Below are 13,280 nucleotides of genomic sequence, written 5' to 3' on the forward strand. Positions count from 1 at the left end.
TCTGATTTTCTGGCCAGAGCCTTAAATTAACAGAGACATTTACTCAATTAACTGGGGGCTTTGATTTGGTTAGTCAGGACCCAGTTCTGTAGAGTCGTCGAAGTAAATTAGAGGGCTAACAGAATAAGAAATTCAGCTGTTGGGCCAATGACGGAACAACTTATTTTTCTGGTTGGATTTCTTTCCTGTCAGACTGTCAGATAACTTTCTGGTATCTGCAGTGGAATTCTTTTTTTTTATCTCGAAAGACTGAGTGAACACAGGTGGCATTGTCTGCAGCACAGCGTAGTAGAGCAGATGCGATAACGTGTCTTAGCATACGTGGCAATGCAAAATGTTCTTATATGGCAGTTTTGGGAAGAGAAACCCAGAGCCCACAGGGGTGGCACCTGCAAGCATCAGTTTTCCCACACCTCTGCCAGTGGTAACTGGATCTCTTTGCTTAAATCCCTTAGCCTGGAGAGAAGAGGAAATATCAGTTGGATTGTTCTCCAGGTGAAAGGAACAAGCCTGTTGTGAAGATGGTAACCAGGGTTCTTTTGGCAAGTCAATAGGAAATCGTACATGCCAGTAAAATGGGCATTTTATCATTGGTGCTGGTCCAAGACCCCTAGCTTGGCAGAACTCCCACTGAAGTCAAAGGAATCTTGCCCAAGTAAATAAATTAGGAATTGTTTACCAAATCAGTTGCCTTATTAAAACCCAGTTGTAATGCTAACCGTGCACAGAAAGGAGAAGAGGGGTGGAAATAGAGCAGATGACTGATATTTCAAGTGGCTGCTGCATCTTGTGGACTGTAGACTTTGGTCTCACCAGTTGTAAAAACACATAATCTATAATGATAAATGGTCAGTAATAGCCAGGCAGACAAGAAGCGAGGGTTGTCCGAACTGTCAGTGCTTGTGTAAATTAGCCCACAGCAAGAGGAGACCTGTCCACAACTGCTGAAAGAAGCAATTAGTGGCAGCAACATATACAACTGTCACAGGAAAGTGTGGGCTTTATTTCTGAGCTTAAACTTACACAGCCCAGGTGTTTACTCTGCGTTATAACTTGTCTTTCAGATGGTTAAAGATCAACAACAAAGGCTTATCTGGAGGGCTTCACAGCTCACATGCTGAAACATTATTGACAGCTCCACAGTTGTACATGTTTAATGAAGCTTTATGAGATGGAAAGAGGAGGCCAACGTGCTTTTTCTTGATGGCCGTGCCTGGCACCACTTTGCCAGACGTTTTAGTGAGGGAACTTAAAGAGTTTAAAGACATTGATTATTTAATAATTACTTTCTTTGCATCCACTCTGAAAATAGTAAACTCTCTATTTCACACTCAGCCCTGCCTCCAGGGAGATGAATTTTAGGCTCATGATCAAGTTAAAGAGTATTGATTAGAATTGTTAAAGGCTATCCGTACAATAACGGCATCGTGAAGCCTTGTTGAGAGAGCAGCAGTATGGTCACATTGGCAAGACTGGCAACACGACTAAAAGCCTTAGCACAGTCCTGCTGCCTCTTAGTGCTTGAGCTAGCCCCTTCAAAGGTACTTGATGTAATTCCAGTGACATTTCATTGCTCTCTGCAGATATGCTCCAAAGATCTTTGGAGTTGCTCATTGTATGGATCTTTTCTTTTTTACACCTCTTTATTTGTTCTCTTTATTCTTGCTGTGTTGTACACAAAAGCTGGCTTTCAGGTCCTGTATAGCAGGAGATGTGCTAAACTTTTCACTGCTTCTGATAGTGCATTTCTAGCTAGGTTTTCTTGCTATTAGACAGTTGGATGCTTACTACCAGGTGCCTGCTGCTCCTGTAACTTATCAAAGACTTAACTGCTCCTCTGTAGTACAGCCAAGGCCAAGTTGCCGATTCAAAACAGGCCAGTTCATACTAGGCTCCTTTTAAATGACGGTGAGTCATAGCAACCTTCCCTGTTGTATGAATCTTGTTTATTATGTAGCAAATTAGCTCAAGATTTCTGAATACCCTGAGTCCCTTTGAAATCACCAGAGATGAAGAGGGTCAGTGTCTCTGGAGCAGCCTCATAAAGAGGATCCTTTTGTCAGTCCTGGTCCAAAGCCCATTGAAGCCTGCTGGTCTGCCTGATTGACTTTGATTAACAAACACCCATAGTTGGCACTCTGCTGCATTTAACAGTATGTTTATAGGGTTTTCTCGGTTTGAGGGTGATGTTGGAAAGCTTCAAATTGCAGCAGGTTATTGTATTATTTTTACTGTTTGCTAGAATAATTTTTAATCCTTATCAAGCTAAGGTCTACTTTTTCTGCCTCAAAAAAGAGAGGTGATATTTTCTTCGAGGAGAGTGTGGGAATGGCTAAAGAAGATTAAAGTCTTTTCTACATGCTTGAGGTTTTCTGATGTCTGGTGGGAATTGCCAATGAAGCTTCCTTCCGATTTCACACTGTCAGGCGAATGCAGACTGAATGCAGGGTGACAACCCACTTGAAAATAATTATCCATTGCCCTGGCTGCAGAGACATCCGTTACCTGATAGAGAAATGTGCTTTTACACACGTGCACACACAGACTGAGTAAATTTTTTTTTAATCATTTTCTCCTTCCAGGGCTCAAAAGCCTCATCCTGCTTGTTACTTAGCTACATACATATCTTTTGAAAGAACCTTTCTTTTAAAGGAGTGTACATTTTAAATGCACTGATCTGGTGACTGACAGGATGCTCATAACGAAGGCTTGCCTTCTTGAGGGTGTATATTTGAAATACCTCCATTAGCACTTCCATGGAGAGTGTGGGTTTCAGCTTGCATTTTTAATAGATCTCCTCCCACAGACAGATCTTTCTAGGTAATAAATATTAACCATACCATAGGTTAGTAGTAAATAGATGTGGTTACAGTCCAAATACTGATAATATCAGTTCAGTCCTTAATGGGTAATGTTCCTGCCCAAATAATCCACTACTTCTGTTAATGGCTGAGGACTAAGCTGGCACAAAAAAAGGAGCTCCTGGTAAGAAGCCCTCTGCCAGGGGACACGCTAAGACAGAGTATTGTGGGCAGGCAGCTGTTTGTGGCTAGAGAGCGCTTTATTTTGGGTGCCATCAAAAATGGGTTTCTCATCAGTGCTAAATTCACTTTAAAGGCATTAAGTGTCAGAACCCTGTGCTGAGGTGCTTTTTGGTTTGTTTTGTGATGTTCTTGTTTTTCAACCTAAGAAAATAGTATATAATAGCTACTCGGGTCTGATACAATTGGCCAAACTGAAGCCCAGAACTTTATCTTCAGTACTTTGTCCACGGGACTGCTGAGAAAAGGAAAAAGAATTTTTTTACTTGCCTATAGCGTTGGTGAACAAAAGGTGTTTGCCCAACATTTGGAGCTGCTGGTTGTCCAAAAGTGGGATTCTGCAATCCTATCAACCTGGGGCAGCAGAGGACCAAACTGCAAGGTCCTCCTTATTTCTTGTCATTTTATGGGACAACAAAGTCACTCTGCAGCTGTTTTGCTGGGAATCATTTCTTTCTCTTCCCCTTTCACTGTCCTTCAGTCCACGCCTCCTAACCATACACTGTTGCTGAACTAAATTAACTGGTTTAGTGAAGACAGTATTCTTTATGTCAAACAAGTCTGTCTGGTCCACTTGTAGAAAACTGTAATTGAATTTACTGCATACACCCACAGAGACTTTTAAGAAGCACCTTGCTGGGCAGATCAGTAATAAAAAAGGAAGATGTAAAACCAGGGATATTAAAACCTGTGTCATAACCATTTAAATACAGTTCCCCAGCACAGTGCACTTATAGTTCTACTCTCAGATCCCAGGGTTAGTTTCCAGAGGTATTTTTCAGTTGCGCAGATCGGTCGGGTTTACACCTGTAGGGAGAAAGGGTGGGCTGACTTGGTTGGAGTCTATCTGCACACCTGACAAATCGTGCCTGTCTGCTGGAGTCCCTCCAGCTCCAGGAGCCCAGCTACGGCATGCCCTTTGACATGGGTTTGAGGTGTATGGAGTTTGTCAAGGGAGAGGCGCTCTCCTCTGGACTGGTGGCTCGGCGGCGGTGCTGAACTTGCAGTCCTGGTGCAGCCTGGTTAGACCCTGTCCTCGGGCACACCGAGGGTCCTGGTGGCTGTACTTTCCCTTTGACATGCATGAAGAGCTGGGCGTGACCAATCCCTGAGGGCAGCAGGAATATTCACTCAGTTGCAGCTCATCGTCTTTGTGTTATTTGCCTTTGAAATTGTTCATTGCGTTCAGGATAGACTTTCTTTTTCTTTGGCAGAATGACTTTGCCAGTTCCACTAGGTTGAACCTCCTACAGTTGTACTGTTACCCTCTGGTGGCAGGAAGAAGGGGGCTTTGGGATGACTTCCTCAGCGGGATGGCATCTGAACAACAGGCAAACCTTGAGCCAACAACCTCTGATAGTCCTGCAGTGTGTAGGGCAGCTGATTTAAAGGCGAAGTATTATTTTCCTTGCAAATAAACGGTTTACTGATGAAATGTCGTTATGCCCCGTGTTAGTCTGCAGCCTGCTTTGCTTCACAGCCGTGGCCCCTTGCCATCTGCACCCCACAGGTGCTAGTTCAGTCCTCGATAGTGAGTTTGTTACAGGGTCTTCACTGTGGAAGCTTTATGTGAGTCTCTTTGGTGCTCAGAGTGGCCTTAATCCCTGGTATGAATCACAGAGGCTCCTTAACTATGCCCACAGAGACCTATAATCCACAGAGAGCTGGCACATAGGTAACGTAGCGCACGGAGATGTCCTGTGGTCTGGAAGGTAGGAGGGAGCCCATCAGGTGTTGATACGTGCCCTTGTCATGATTTTCATCAAGCCTCTTACCAGAATTGTGGTGGTGTGCGGGCGGCTTCTGACTGGAGAGGGACTTGAGTATTTTGTAGGAAGGGAAGGAGGGTAATATTGGTGCATGAAAAGTTAAAATGCAGCCTGAGATTGTGGTAAGAGTGCTAAAATACATCAGTCCTTTTAGTGCAAGTAATGGTCATGCTATTAACACCTTAAAAGCTCTAGTTTTCCTGAATATTCATTTCACATAGGATACAACATTATCCTTAAGACAGACAGATCTGTATCTGTGGGTGAGAGACAGATAGATATAATGGCTATAGCTTATTGCAGCAAGAGAAAGCCAAACAATCTGCATTGCCCAATACATTTCAGTAAATCTAATAGGAGGGTTGAGGAAGATAGCTTGACAAAGATTATTTGTGGCTAAACAGAGTCTTCAGTGTTTCCCTCAGCCCTGACACACACAATGAACTGCTCCACCCAGGGTCTTTCCATTTGCTTCATGGCTCAGTTGATTTTGATGGGTTTATTGTGAAGCAAGATTTATGGAGCCCCAGGAAGGAATAAAATTAAAAACTTCCGTTCCCTATGTTCCCACAGAGGAGTTCCCCGTGTCCCCTCACGGTGCTGGTAAATGGGCTGGGTGAGGGATCCGGCTTTCAGGCCCCATGATCAAACTGTGTCCCCTTTGCAGTCCCCTGACGGGAGACGTGTGAGCGGCTGTGCAGATCCACCTCTTGCGTTCTGCTGTCTTGGGCAAGGAAAGCGAGAGCGCTTGGCTTCCCAACATTGTCAAATGAACTTTAGAATTAGTTGTTTTACAAAATAAAAATGTCTAGGTTTTTTTATTTTTTCTTTGTAGGGACTGTCACATTTTTAAGCTCTTCTGGGCTATTAGCTCCATGCTTCCAGAGTGCTGAATGGCTCATGCAGTAGCATGCTTCCATCAGTAGGAGTTTTAAGAAAAATGCTGTAAATCATGGGGCTCGGGACAAAATCACAGATGTTGACACCAGTTTCAGTGCTGCAGTGCCTTGTCTCCCCTCTCATCTGCCCCATAGCGAGATTTTTCTGCAGGAGGACAGAGGGTTTGTGTGAGGGCGGTGGTCTGGCCAGCAGAACGCTGTTCCTGCAGGATCCTGCTAGCTGCGTTCATCTTGAAACAGCACTGGCATTTCCAGCCTGCCACGGCCCTGAAAGGGTTTTAGTCTCATCTATCGGCAGCGGCTCTGCTGTCAGAAACAAAGCAAATCCTGATCACCATTGAAGGAGCAGATACGCCCTGTGTTGCAACATCTGAAACCAGGCCCATCAATCTGAAACTCCCCCCCCACTCCCAGTGCCAACAGCTCCATTGATGACTGTGCTCCAGAAAGAAAAGAAATTGCTTTTTCCCTCACTGTAATGTCAGCCCACCATTTGGAGACTCCCCCACATCTTCCTTTTCATGCTGGAGGTGGTGCACTCATCTCTGTGACCTGCAAGCATCTGCTTCCCTGGTTTTCCGCTTCATTGCGTCTCTGTTTAGACACTGCAATGCCCTGTCCCACATACTAATTACTGACTTTTTGCTTCTGAGGAGCTTGATTCATTCTGGCACATTTTCCCACGTGAAACTGGACCTAGAGCCTTGGAAAATATCTTAATGGACATCAGAGTAAGTCTGAGTTTAACCCCAGACTGGCTGCTGTATCTGAGCTAAAAGGCACCTCTTTCAGACCGTAACTGTGGCAGTATGAACCTTGCTTGCGTGGAGTACTTTGCTTCACAAATACCCCCCGAAATAAGGGCAGCCCTGGCAGAGCCCGGAGCCGGGCGTTGCTCAGGGAGGGGAGGTGTTTGCACTGGCACCACCTTATCTCCGCTCTCCTGGCCGTGCTCCGAGTCCATGCTCTTGCTTGTGTGATTGCAGCAAGTGAATGCTCTGTAAGAAAACGCCTTTCGCTCTTTCTCGCTGTAAAGCTCTTGCCGTTTCCCACAGGAGCCGTTTCTGTTCAGGGCTTGCTGCTGCCATGTACTGAAAGGCCTCTGCGAGGACAGACGCCCTCAGCTCCCACCGGCAGCCGCTCTGGCGAGGTCAGACCTGTGCTGCAGAGCGTGGACGTAGGCTTGCAGTCTGCTGGGGCTGCTGACTTCCTCCAGAGGCTTTTGCTTGTTCTCCGGCCTCCTTGGCAGTGCAGAGGGGTGAATTGTCACCTTGGGACACCTGCCTGCCCTGAAGAGAGCCTTGGTGCGAGGAAGTCTGGGGAGTTTTGGGGTAGATGGGGTTTAGATCAGTTCCTGCACTGCTGCTCGAGTTCATGACTTCAGGAGAGTCTTCCACCTCATTGCACTCGGAGTGTTTTTTTGAAAAGGAGGCTTGTGTATTTGCAGGCTAAGCAGAGAGCGCCTTCTCCTGCCCGGGGGGGCTGGCAAACCCAGCTTTTGGGGGAAAGAGAGCTGGTTACGGGGCAGAGGCTGAGACTTGGGAGAGTTGTGACCGACACCCAGATGTGCAAGGCACGTCTTGTGTGCCCTTGTCGTCTCACCCATCTCCCTCTACCTCAGTTTCCATGGGATGAAGAGAGATTAAAACCAGTTTTTTTCCCTTGTCTTTCTCTGCTAGTTTCTAAGCATTTTTGGAGCAGGAAACATCTCTTACTGCGTTTGGTAACTGATCTCTGAGTAAAAAGGTTTTTGTCCTTAGGAGTCCTAAATGCTGCCAGTGTATAACTAAAAGTCACGAATAGCAGCCCGGCGGTACGGCAGGCAGGAGGGCTCCCCGTCGCAGGAGCTGGCCCGGGCGCTCTCCTCTCCTTGCAGTAATTCTACCTGTCAACCCCGATGAACTCGGAGACTGTTTCAAAGGTTTGGCAGGAAGGGAGGATTTCCCTCTTTTCAAAATGGATGTATTAATTTCTTATTTCTGCAGTGAGCACAGAGAAACAATCCTTGCTCAGCTACTCTTGCAGCAGAGGCCTTTCATTTAGGTACTGAAGATAAGTAGATACGTTTGACCTCTATGTAATTTAAGACGCTTTTCTTAACCTACCTGCCTCTCCTAAAATAAAAGTCCTGTCTCCTGTTGAACATGTGTTACCTCCTGGCAGCTTCAAGCACAGACCCAAGGATGTGGTGCAGGCCTCAAAACCTCGCCATCCACAGCGTGGTCTCAGGCTTTTAGGTGCACCCGATGGATGGAGGCCAGAATTAATCTTCACCGTAGTCACCTCTTAACGGCTTAACCTCTTCGCTGCTACACTTGAGTCACTTTGTAATTTCATCAGAATTTCACCGTAGTGTATTCAGTTCCCATCTTACCCTGATGGCTATTTTTCTACCTTTGGCATATGAGAGATTATGATTGATTTATTTATGCACTTAATGAAACTGTTGGTGCTGGCTGAATTTTTTTTCAGTTTCTTAACATTGGACAAATAACACGAATGGAAAACCTGGAATGAAACTTGCCAGAACTTTCTCTTTCCCTTCCTTTCCTGCCAGGAGATCTGGTTGAACCTTTTTTGAATTCCAACCATCAGATGTATTTTGATAAAATTTAAGAAAGAAGCTTTCACAAGCTCTCCTGTGTCTTGAATAAAAATTGAAATTGTGACTTTCTACAAAATTATTTCCAGTATTTTTTGTTAATAATATTTGTATTTGAAGCTCTAACTATGAGTAATTACTGAGGACTGCTGGTTTTACTCTGTTTCAGTTTGGGTCATTACATTTTGCAAGCTTTGTTCTCACTCCCTGTTTCATTTCTCTTTGATACAGTATCTACCTTATGTCGTATCCCAAAGTATTGTGTGCGTAGTCAGAGTGCCCTTGTGCTCTACCCCAGAACAGGCTGCGTTTCGATGATCAGTGAAGCTTTTTGTGATGTATAAAATACCCGTCTGTTTCACGGGGTTGCTCTGAATCATCCTCGTTAAATTTAAGGGTACAAAAAGTGTGTCTCACCTCAACTGTATTGAAATTAGATTAAGAGTCGCAGGATTGACTCTTCTGCATTTTCAGTGTGCTTATTGGTTTTGGGCCTGTGGGGATTTAATCATATAAATAAGATTTCTACCTGTGTATTGGTTACAGAGCGAGGCAGGGCACTGCTGGAGGCGGTTTGTCGGGTCGGGCAGAACCGACCATTTCAGTCCCAGCGGGTTGCTGAAGGTGCTGGGAGGAGCTGCCTCCTGTGGGCTCTGCTCCGCTCCTGCTGCCCCTTCCCTGCACTCCAAATTCTCTGTCCTTCAAAGCCTTAGTTCTGTGTCTGGCTTTCTACTCAAATCTTCCTGCATCCCAAAGTGTCACGTCCATCTCCCTGCTTGATGGGCTTCAGCGTTCACTGAATGCGATCTCACATCAATTTGTCTGGAAAATATTGCACTTCCACTCTTAAGAAAAAAAAAAAATTGGGAGATCAACAATTCCAATGAGAGTCTGCCTGTAGGTAGTGGGGAACCTTGAACATCTCAAGTGAGGCAGGAGTTTGCGCATTTGTTGCTTTGCTCAGGAGATCGTGGAAAAATGACTGTAAAATATGTAAATTTTAAGTTTTTCATAACAATTATAAATAGTGGAAGTGGAAAAAACCCTGCTCTTGTTTAATTGCAATACTGGGCTTTCAGGCTCATTTAGAGCTGGAAAATAGTGTTACTTCATCAGATGAAGAGATCAGAGTTTGACTTGCCAGTTAATTTTTCACCTTCGTTAAGAACATGGAGAAGTAAAATACTGTGTTGTCTCTGCTGTCCTTGACTTAACTGGGAGTTGCACATGCTCAGTATCACCCAGGAGCCTAATTCTGAAGATGCTACGTAAGGTCCTTCCAGTTACTAAAAACGTGGCGACTTTTTCTTTCTAGGCCCTCCGTCTGCTCCCCAGAACCTGATTTCCAATGTCAATGAGACATCGGTGAACTTGGAGTGGAGCCCCCCGCAGAACAAAGGTGGTCGGGAAGACATCTCCTACAACGTGGTGTGCAAGAGATGCGGTGCTGGCGACCTCAGCCGCTGCCGGTCCTGTGGCAGTGGCGTGCACTTCAGCCCCCAGCAGAACGGCTTGAAAACCACCAAAGTCTCCATCACTGACCTTCTGGCACACACTAACTACACCTTTGAAGTCTGGGCAGTGAATGGAGTGTCCAAGCAAAACCCCAGCCAGGACCAAGCCGTGTCAGTCACTGTGACAACTAACCAAGCCGGTAGGAACCTAAACACGAATTCTCTTCCTCTCTCTTTCTGCCTGTTTTATAGGAAAGCTGCGATTTCCATTACGTTTAGCATTAGCAAATGAATGCAAGGAGCCCTAAGATGTGTAACTGGGTCAAACCCTTATTTTCTGGTTATTTATATGGATAGTTTAAATTCTTTAGAGCTAGAAAAACAGAGGAGGGTTTGACTCCCGTAGCTGGGAGCGGAGCTGTGCTGCAGCACGCTGCGAGGACACTGGGAGGCATTCTGCAGAAGCAGAACAGCACAGCTGCCCTGGGCGATGCGAGGGGACGCAGCCAGGGCCGCCTGCGGCTGGGCCCTTTGTCGGGGAGACCCTGCACATAGACACGAACATGCCCTTGGTGTTTACAGAGGGCAAAAATCGGGGAGCGCAGGATTGTGCTTCTGCCTCCCTCCAAAAAGGGCTGTGTAAGATTAAAAAAGAAGAAGGAGTTGGTGCTCCCTTGCCTGCCTCCTCTCTCTCCTCTCCCTGCAAAGTCAATTACATTCTGTCCCTTTGTTAAATAAATACCTCCTTAACCTGCTGCTAACAACGTTTCAATTGATCAGAGATGGCATTACTTTAGCAATCCTATATGAGCTTTCATCTTCATGCTGGCTGAGTTTTGCATTTCACTCGTCTGTCAGAGTGAAACACCATTTCTGTTTATACCTGATTGTTTCAGATACCCTAGCCAGCTCTACTTTTTTCAGTCCCCTGTGCTTGACCTAGTAAAGGCTGCTGCAGCAGGCTGCGGCTTAGTTTTGATGATCATTTGTATGATTTTTTTTCTTTAATTACATGAAAACATTTCTTGTTTGCAGCTAGCTAGGGTTTCAAGCACAGGGTTCCAGCTGAATTTTTAATTTAATGCACAAAATTATATACATTTGAATAGGACACTCTTCTATATGCAAATTAAATATCCAGACTGTCAGACTGGCTACAAGACTGTCAAACCTGTTACCTAATCGCTCACAGCACTGATTGCCTTCAAGTCCCACAGATGTTGCAGGCATTCAGCACCTTAGAGTGTAGCTTGCAGGGTTATCATTTATCATTAGACTTACGGTGTATGGGACAATATTATTATTATTTTATATTTTGATAGTAGTGGACTATATATATAAATATTTTGAATTCTGTTTCCTAGTAGATGCGTGTGAAAAATAGGTATGCATAGTCTAAATCTACAAATTTTAGGTGTAGTCCAGAATACTTCAATATTAACAGTGAGAGATACATTCAATTTTGCAATGACAGTTACAAGCAAAATTGTCAAATCCATCCTGAAGCTCCTTTGAAAATCTGGTCCAGTGTTTTTTGTTCTTTACACATACAGTCGACAGCATCCCTTTTAAATTATGAGACAAAAATTCAAGCTATCACTTTGCCTAGTGAAAGAAGACTAATAGAGAACAGGGGCTATTAAAGAATATTAGGAGAAAGCTGCAGGAGAATGCTGTCATATGCTATACAGAAAGAGAAGGTTGAGAACAGCAGCAGGGACAGTGTTTTTGTGCTATGAATGCCTAGCAAAGAGAGTATTTCGGACTGATTTTGGCATGTGTAAGGATTAGCGGATGCATATATGCTTGAATAAGTGAGTGGGATCCATCTACCGTGTGAAAATTCTACCATCTTACGCTTTAATATGCAAACTGAAATCTGATTGAATATGCAAATAAGAATTGATTTTGTTTATTATCCTTGAGTAGCAGTTCTTCACATCAGGAAATTTGTATTTTTGCCAACATTTCCAATTATGAAACATGCCCAGTCTATCAAATGCTTCAGGGGGCCGAAGAAAACTGTAGTGGTACAAATGAAAATTAACTCCAAGGTGCCGGTGTTCTCCTGTTCTTCGTAAAGACTTTGTGTATTCCGCTGCATAGAAGATCTAAATAGAAATGTGTGGCCTAACCCTACAGATCTCAACTGAGATAAATACACCTTACATATGCAAATAATCCCATTGATTTCAGTGAAACTGCTTGCTTGAGTAAAGCTTTGTAAAGTTGGACCCTTGGGTTTTACAAGTACTGATCTGTTTAACCATTGTAAATGTGTGTCTGGGGTGCATTAAAATCCTTGTGCCACTCATTTTTTTCACTATATTTCATTATAAAAAAATCATGTCATGGTAGAGCACTGCCACAGGCTTGGTTTTGATCTTGCACCTTTTTTACACTAATGTAAAGCTACCTTGGTTTCTTTGCAGCAATTTCTAAATGCAGATTAGAGCCAAGCTCCTCCTTTAATAACACTCTTTCCCTGTTTTGCTAATAAAAATGAAACTACCAACACTAAAAATCTGTAAACGACTTTATTGGTTTTGCTATCCACACTTGTGCTTTCCCATATTTGATAGGGAAAAAAAAATGTTGTTAATGTGGTTCTTTAAATATGAGCAGTGCTTTTGGGTCGTATTCTGGGGAATTTGCTGGAATTGTTTGCAAGAGGTGCACCTTTGAGTTAAATTCAGTAGGGATGGTAAGTGTGCAAGGGACCAGGAAAAACTTCCCCGTAACAGCAGTCTCAAATTGACCTTCCAAATATGCAACCATATAATCTGAAGAAAAGATACAGAATTTTTAGAAGGCAGTTTTTGATGTCAGAATCAGAAATCCGAATATTTGTCTGTTTGCTTGCATTGATGCCAGCCCTTACAGAAGGTATGCATTTGGAGATGGACAGAAAGCAATGAGAAGTCAGTTACTGGTATATTCAGTATAAAATTGAAGAAATGTGTTGCAATGACATAAAAGGTGCAGTTGAAAGGCACAGGTGGTTTTTTGTTTGCCTTTGCCATTTTACTCCTGGAGATAATGAAATGAGGCAGTTTACTTTCGCCCTTTGTTTAGAAACTTTTCAGTTTCCAGTACTGTAGAAAAATGTTTAAATGAAAATAAGCTTTTGCCATTCAAAGTAGGATCAAAAAGCATCTGAAAAAGTATTTTTCCTGCTTCCTTTGAAAAGGTCCTGGGTTTTATAGCTTTTTTTTTTTCTTTTTTAAAGAGAGAAGCTAAATTTCAGGCTTTGAACCAAGTAAAAATTTTTCTCTCTTAGTAAAATACTTCAATGTTGTGATATTTTAAGAATTTTGAATGGTGAATTCAGCTTGCTATTCTACATGTTTACTATAATAAATTTTTTGAGGTTTTTGAGATGGGAACTGCCACTCTTTTCCCATGTAAGATTGAAAAGAAATTAAAAAAGCAAAGGATGGAACACTGAGATGCTGAAATTTGGAGCCACTGCCCTTAGCAGAATGAGCGCTGGGAAATGCTGATATTAAGGGTCT

The 13,280-nt window shown here is 43.6% G+C and overlaps 1 protein-coding gene across 4 annotated transcripts in view; it reads left to right on the plus strand.

Annotated features, from left to right (window-relative positions):
• EPHA4 (EPH receptor A4) overlaps positions 1–13,280 on the plus strand; it is a 101,776-nt gene that overhangs the window by 48,715 nt on the left and 39,781 nt on the right. For all 4 annotated transcript variants that reach the window (XM_075716369.1, XM_075716370.1, XM_075716371.1 and 1 more), the window contains one exon: positions 9,627–9,965. In XM_075716369.1, coding sequence (XP_075572484.1) covers positions 9,627–9,965 — 339 coding nt within the window. The remainder of the gene's footprint in view (positions 1–9,626; positions 9,966–13,280) is intronic.

Source organism: Pelecanus crispus, chromosome 9, assembly GCF_030463565.1.
Source record: "Pelecanus crispus isolate bPelCri1 chromosome 9, bPelCri1.pri, whole genome shotgun sequence".
In the NCBI taxonomy this organism is placed as follows: Eukaryota; Metazoa; Chordata; class Aves; order Pelecaniformes; family Pelecanidae; genus Pelecanus; species Pelecanus crispus.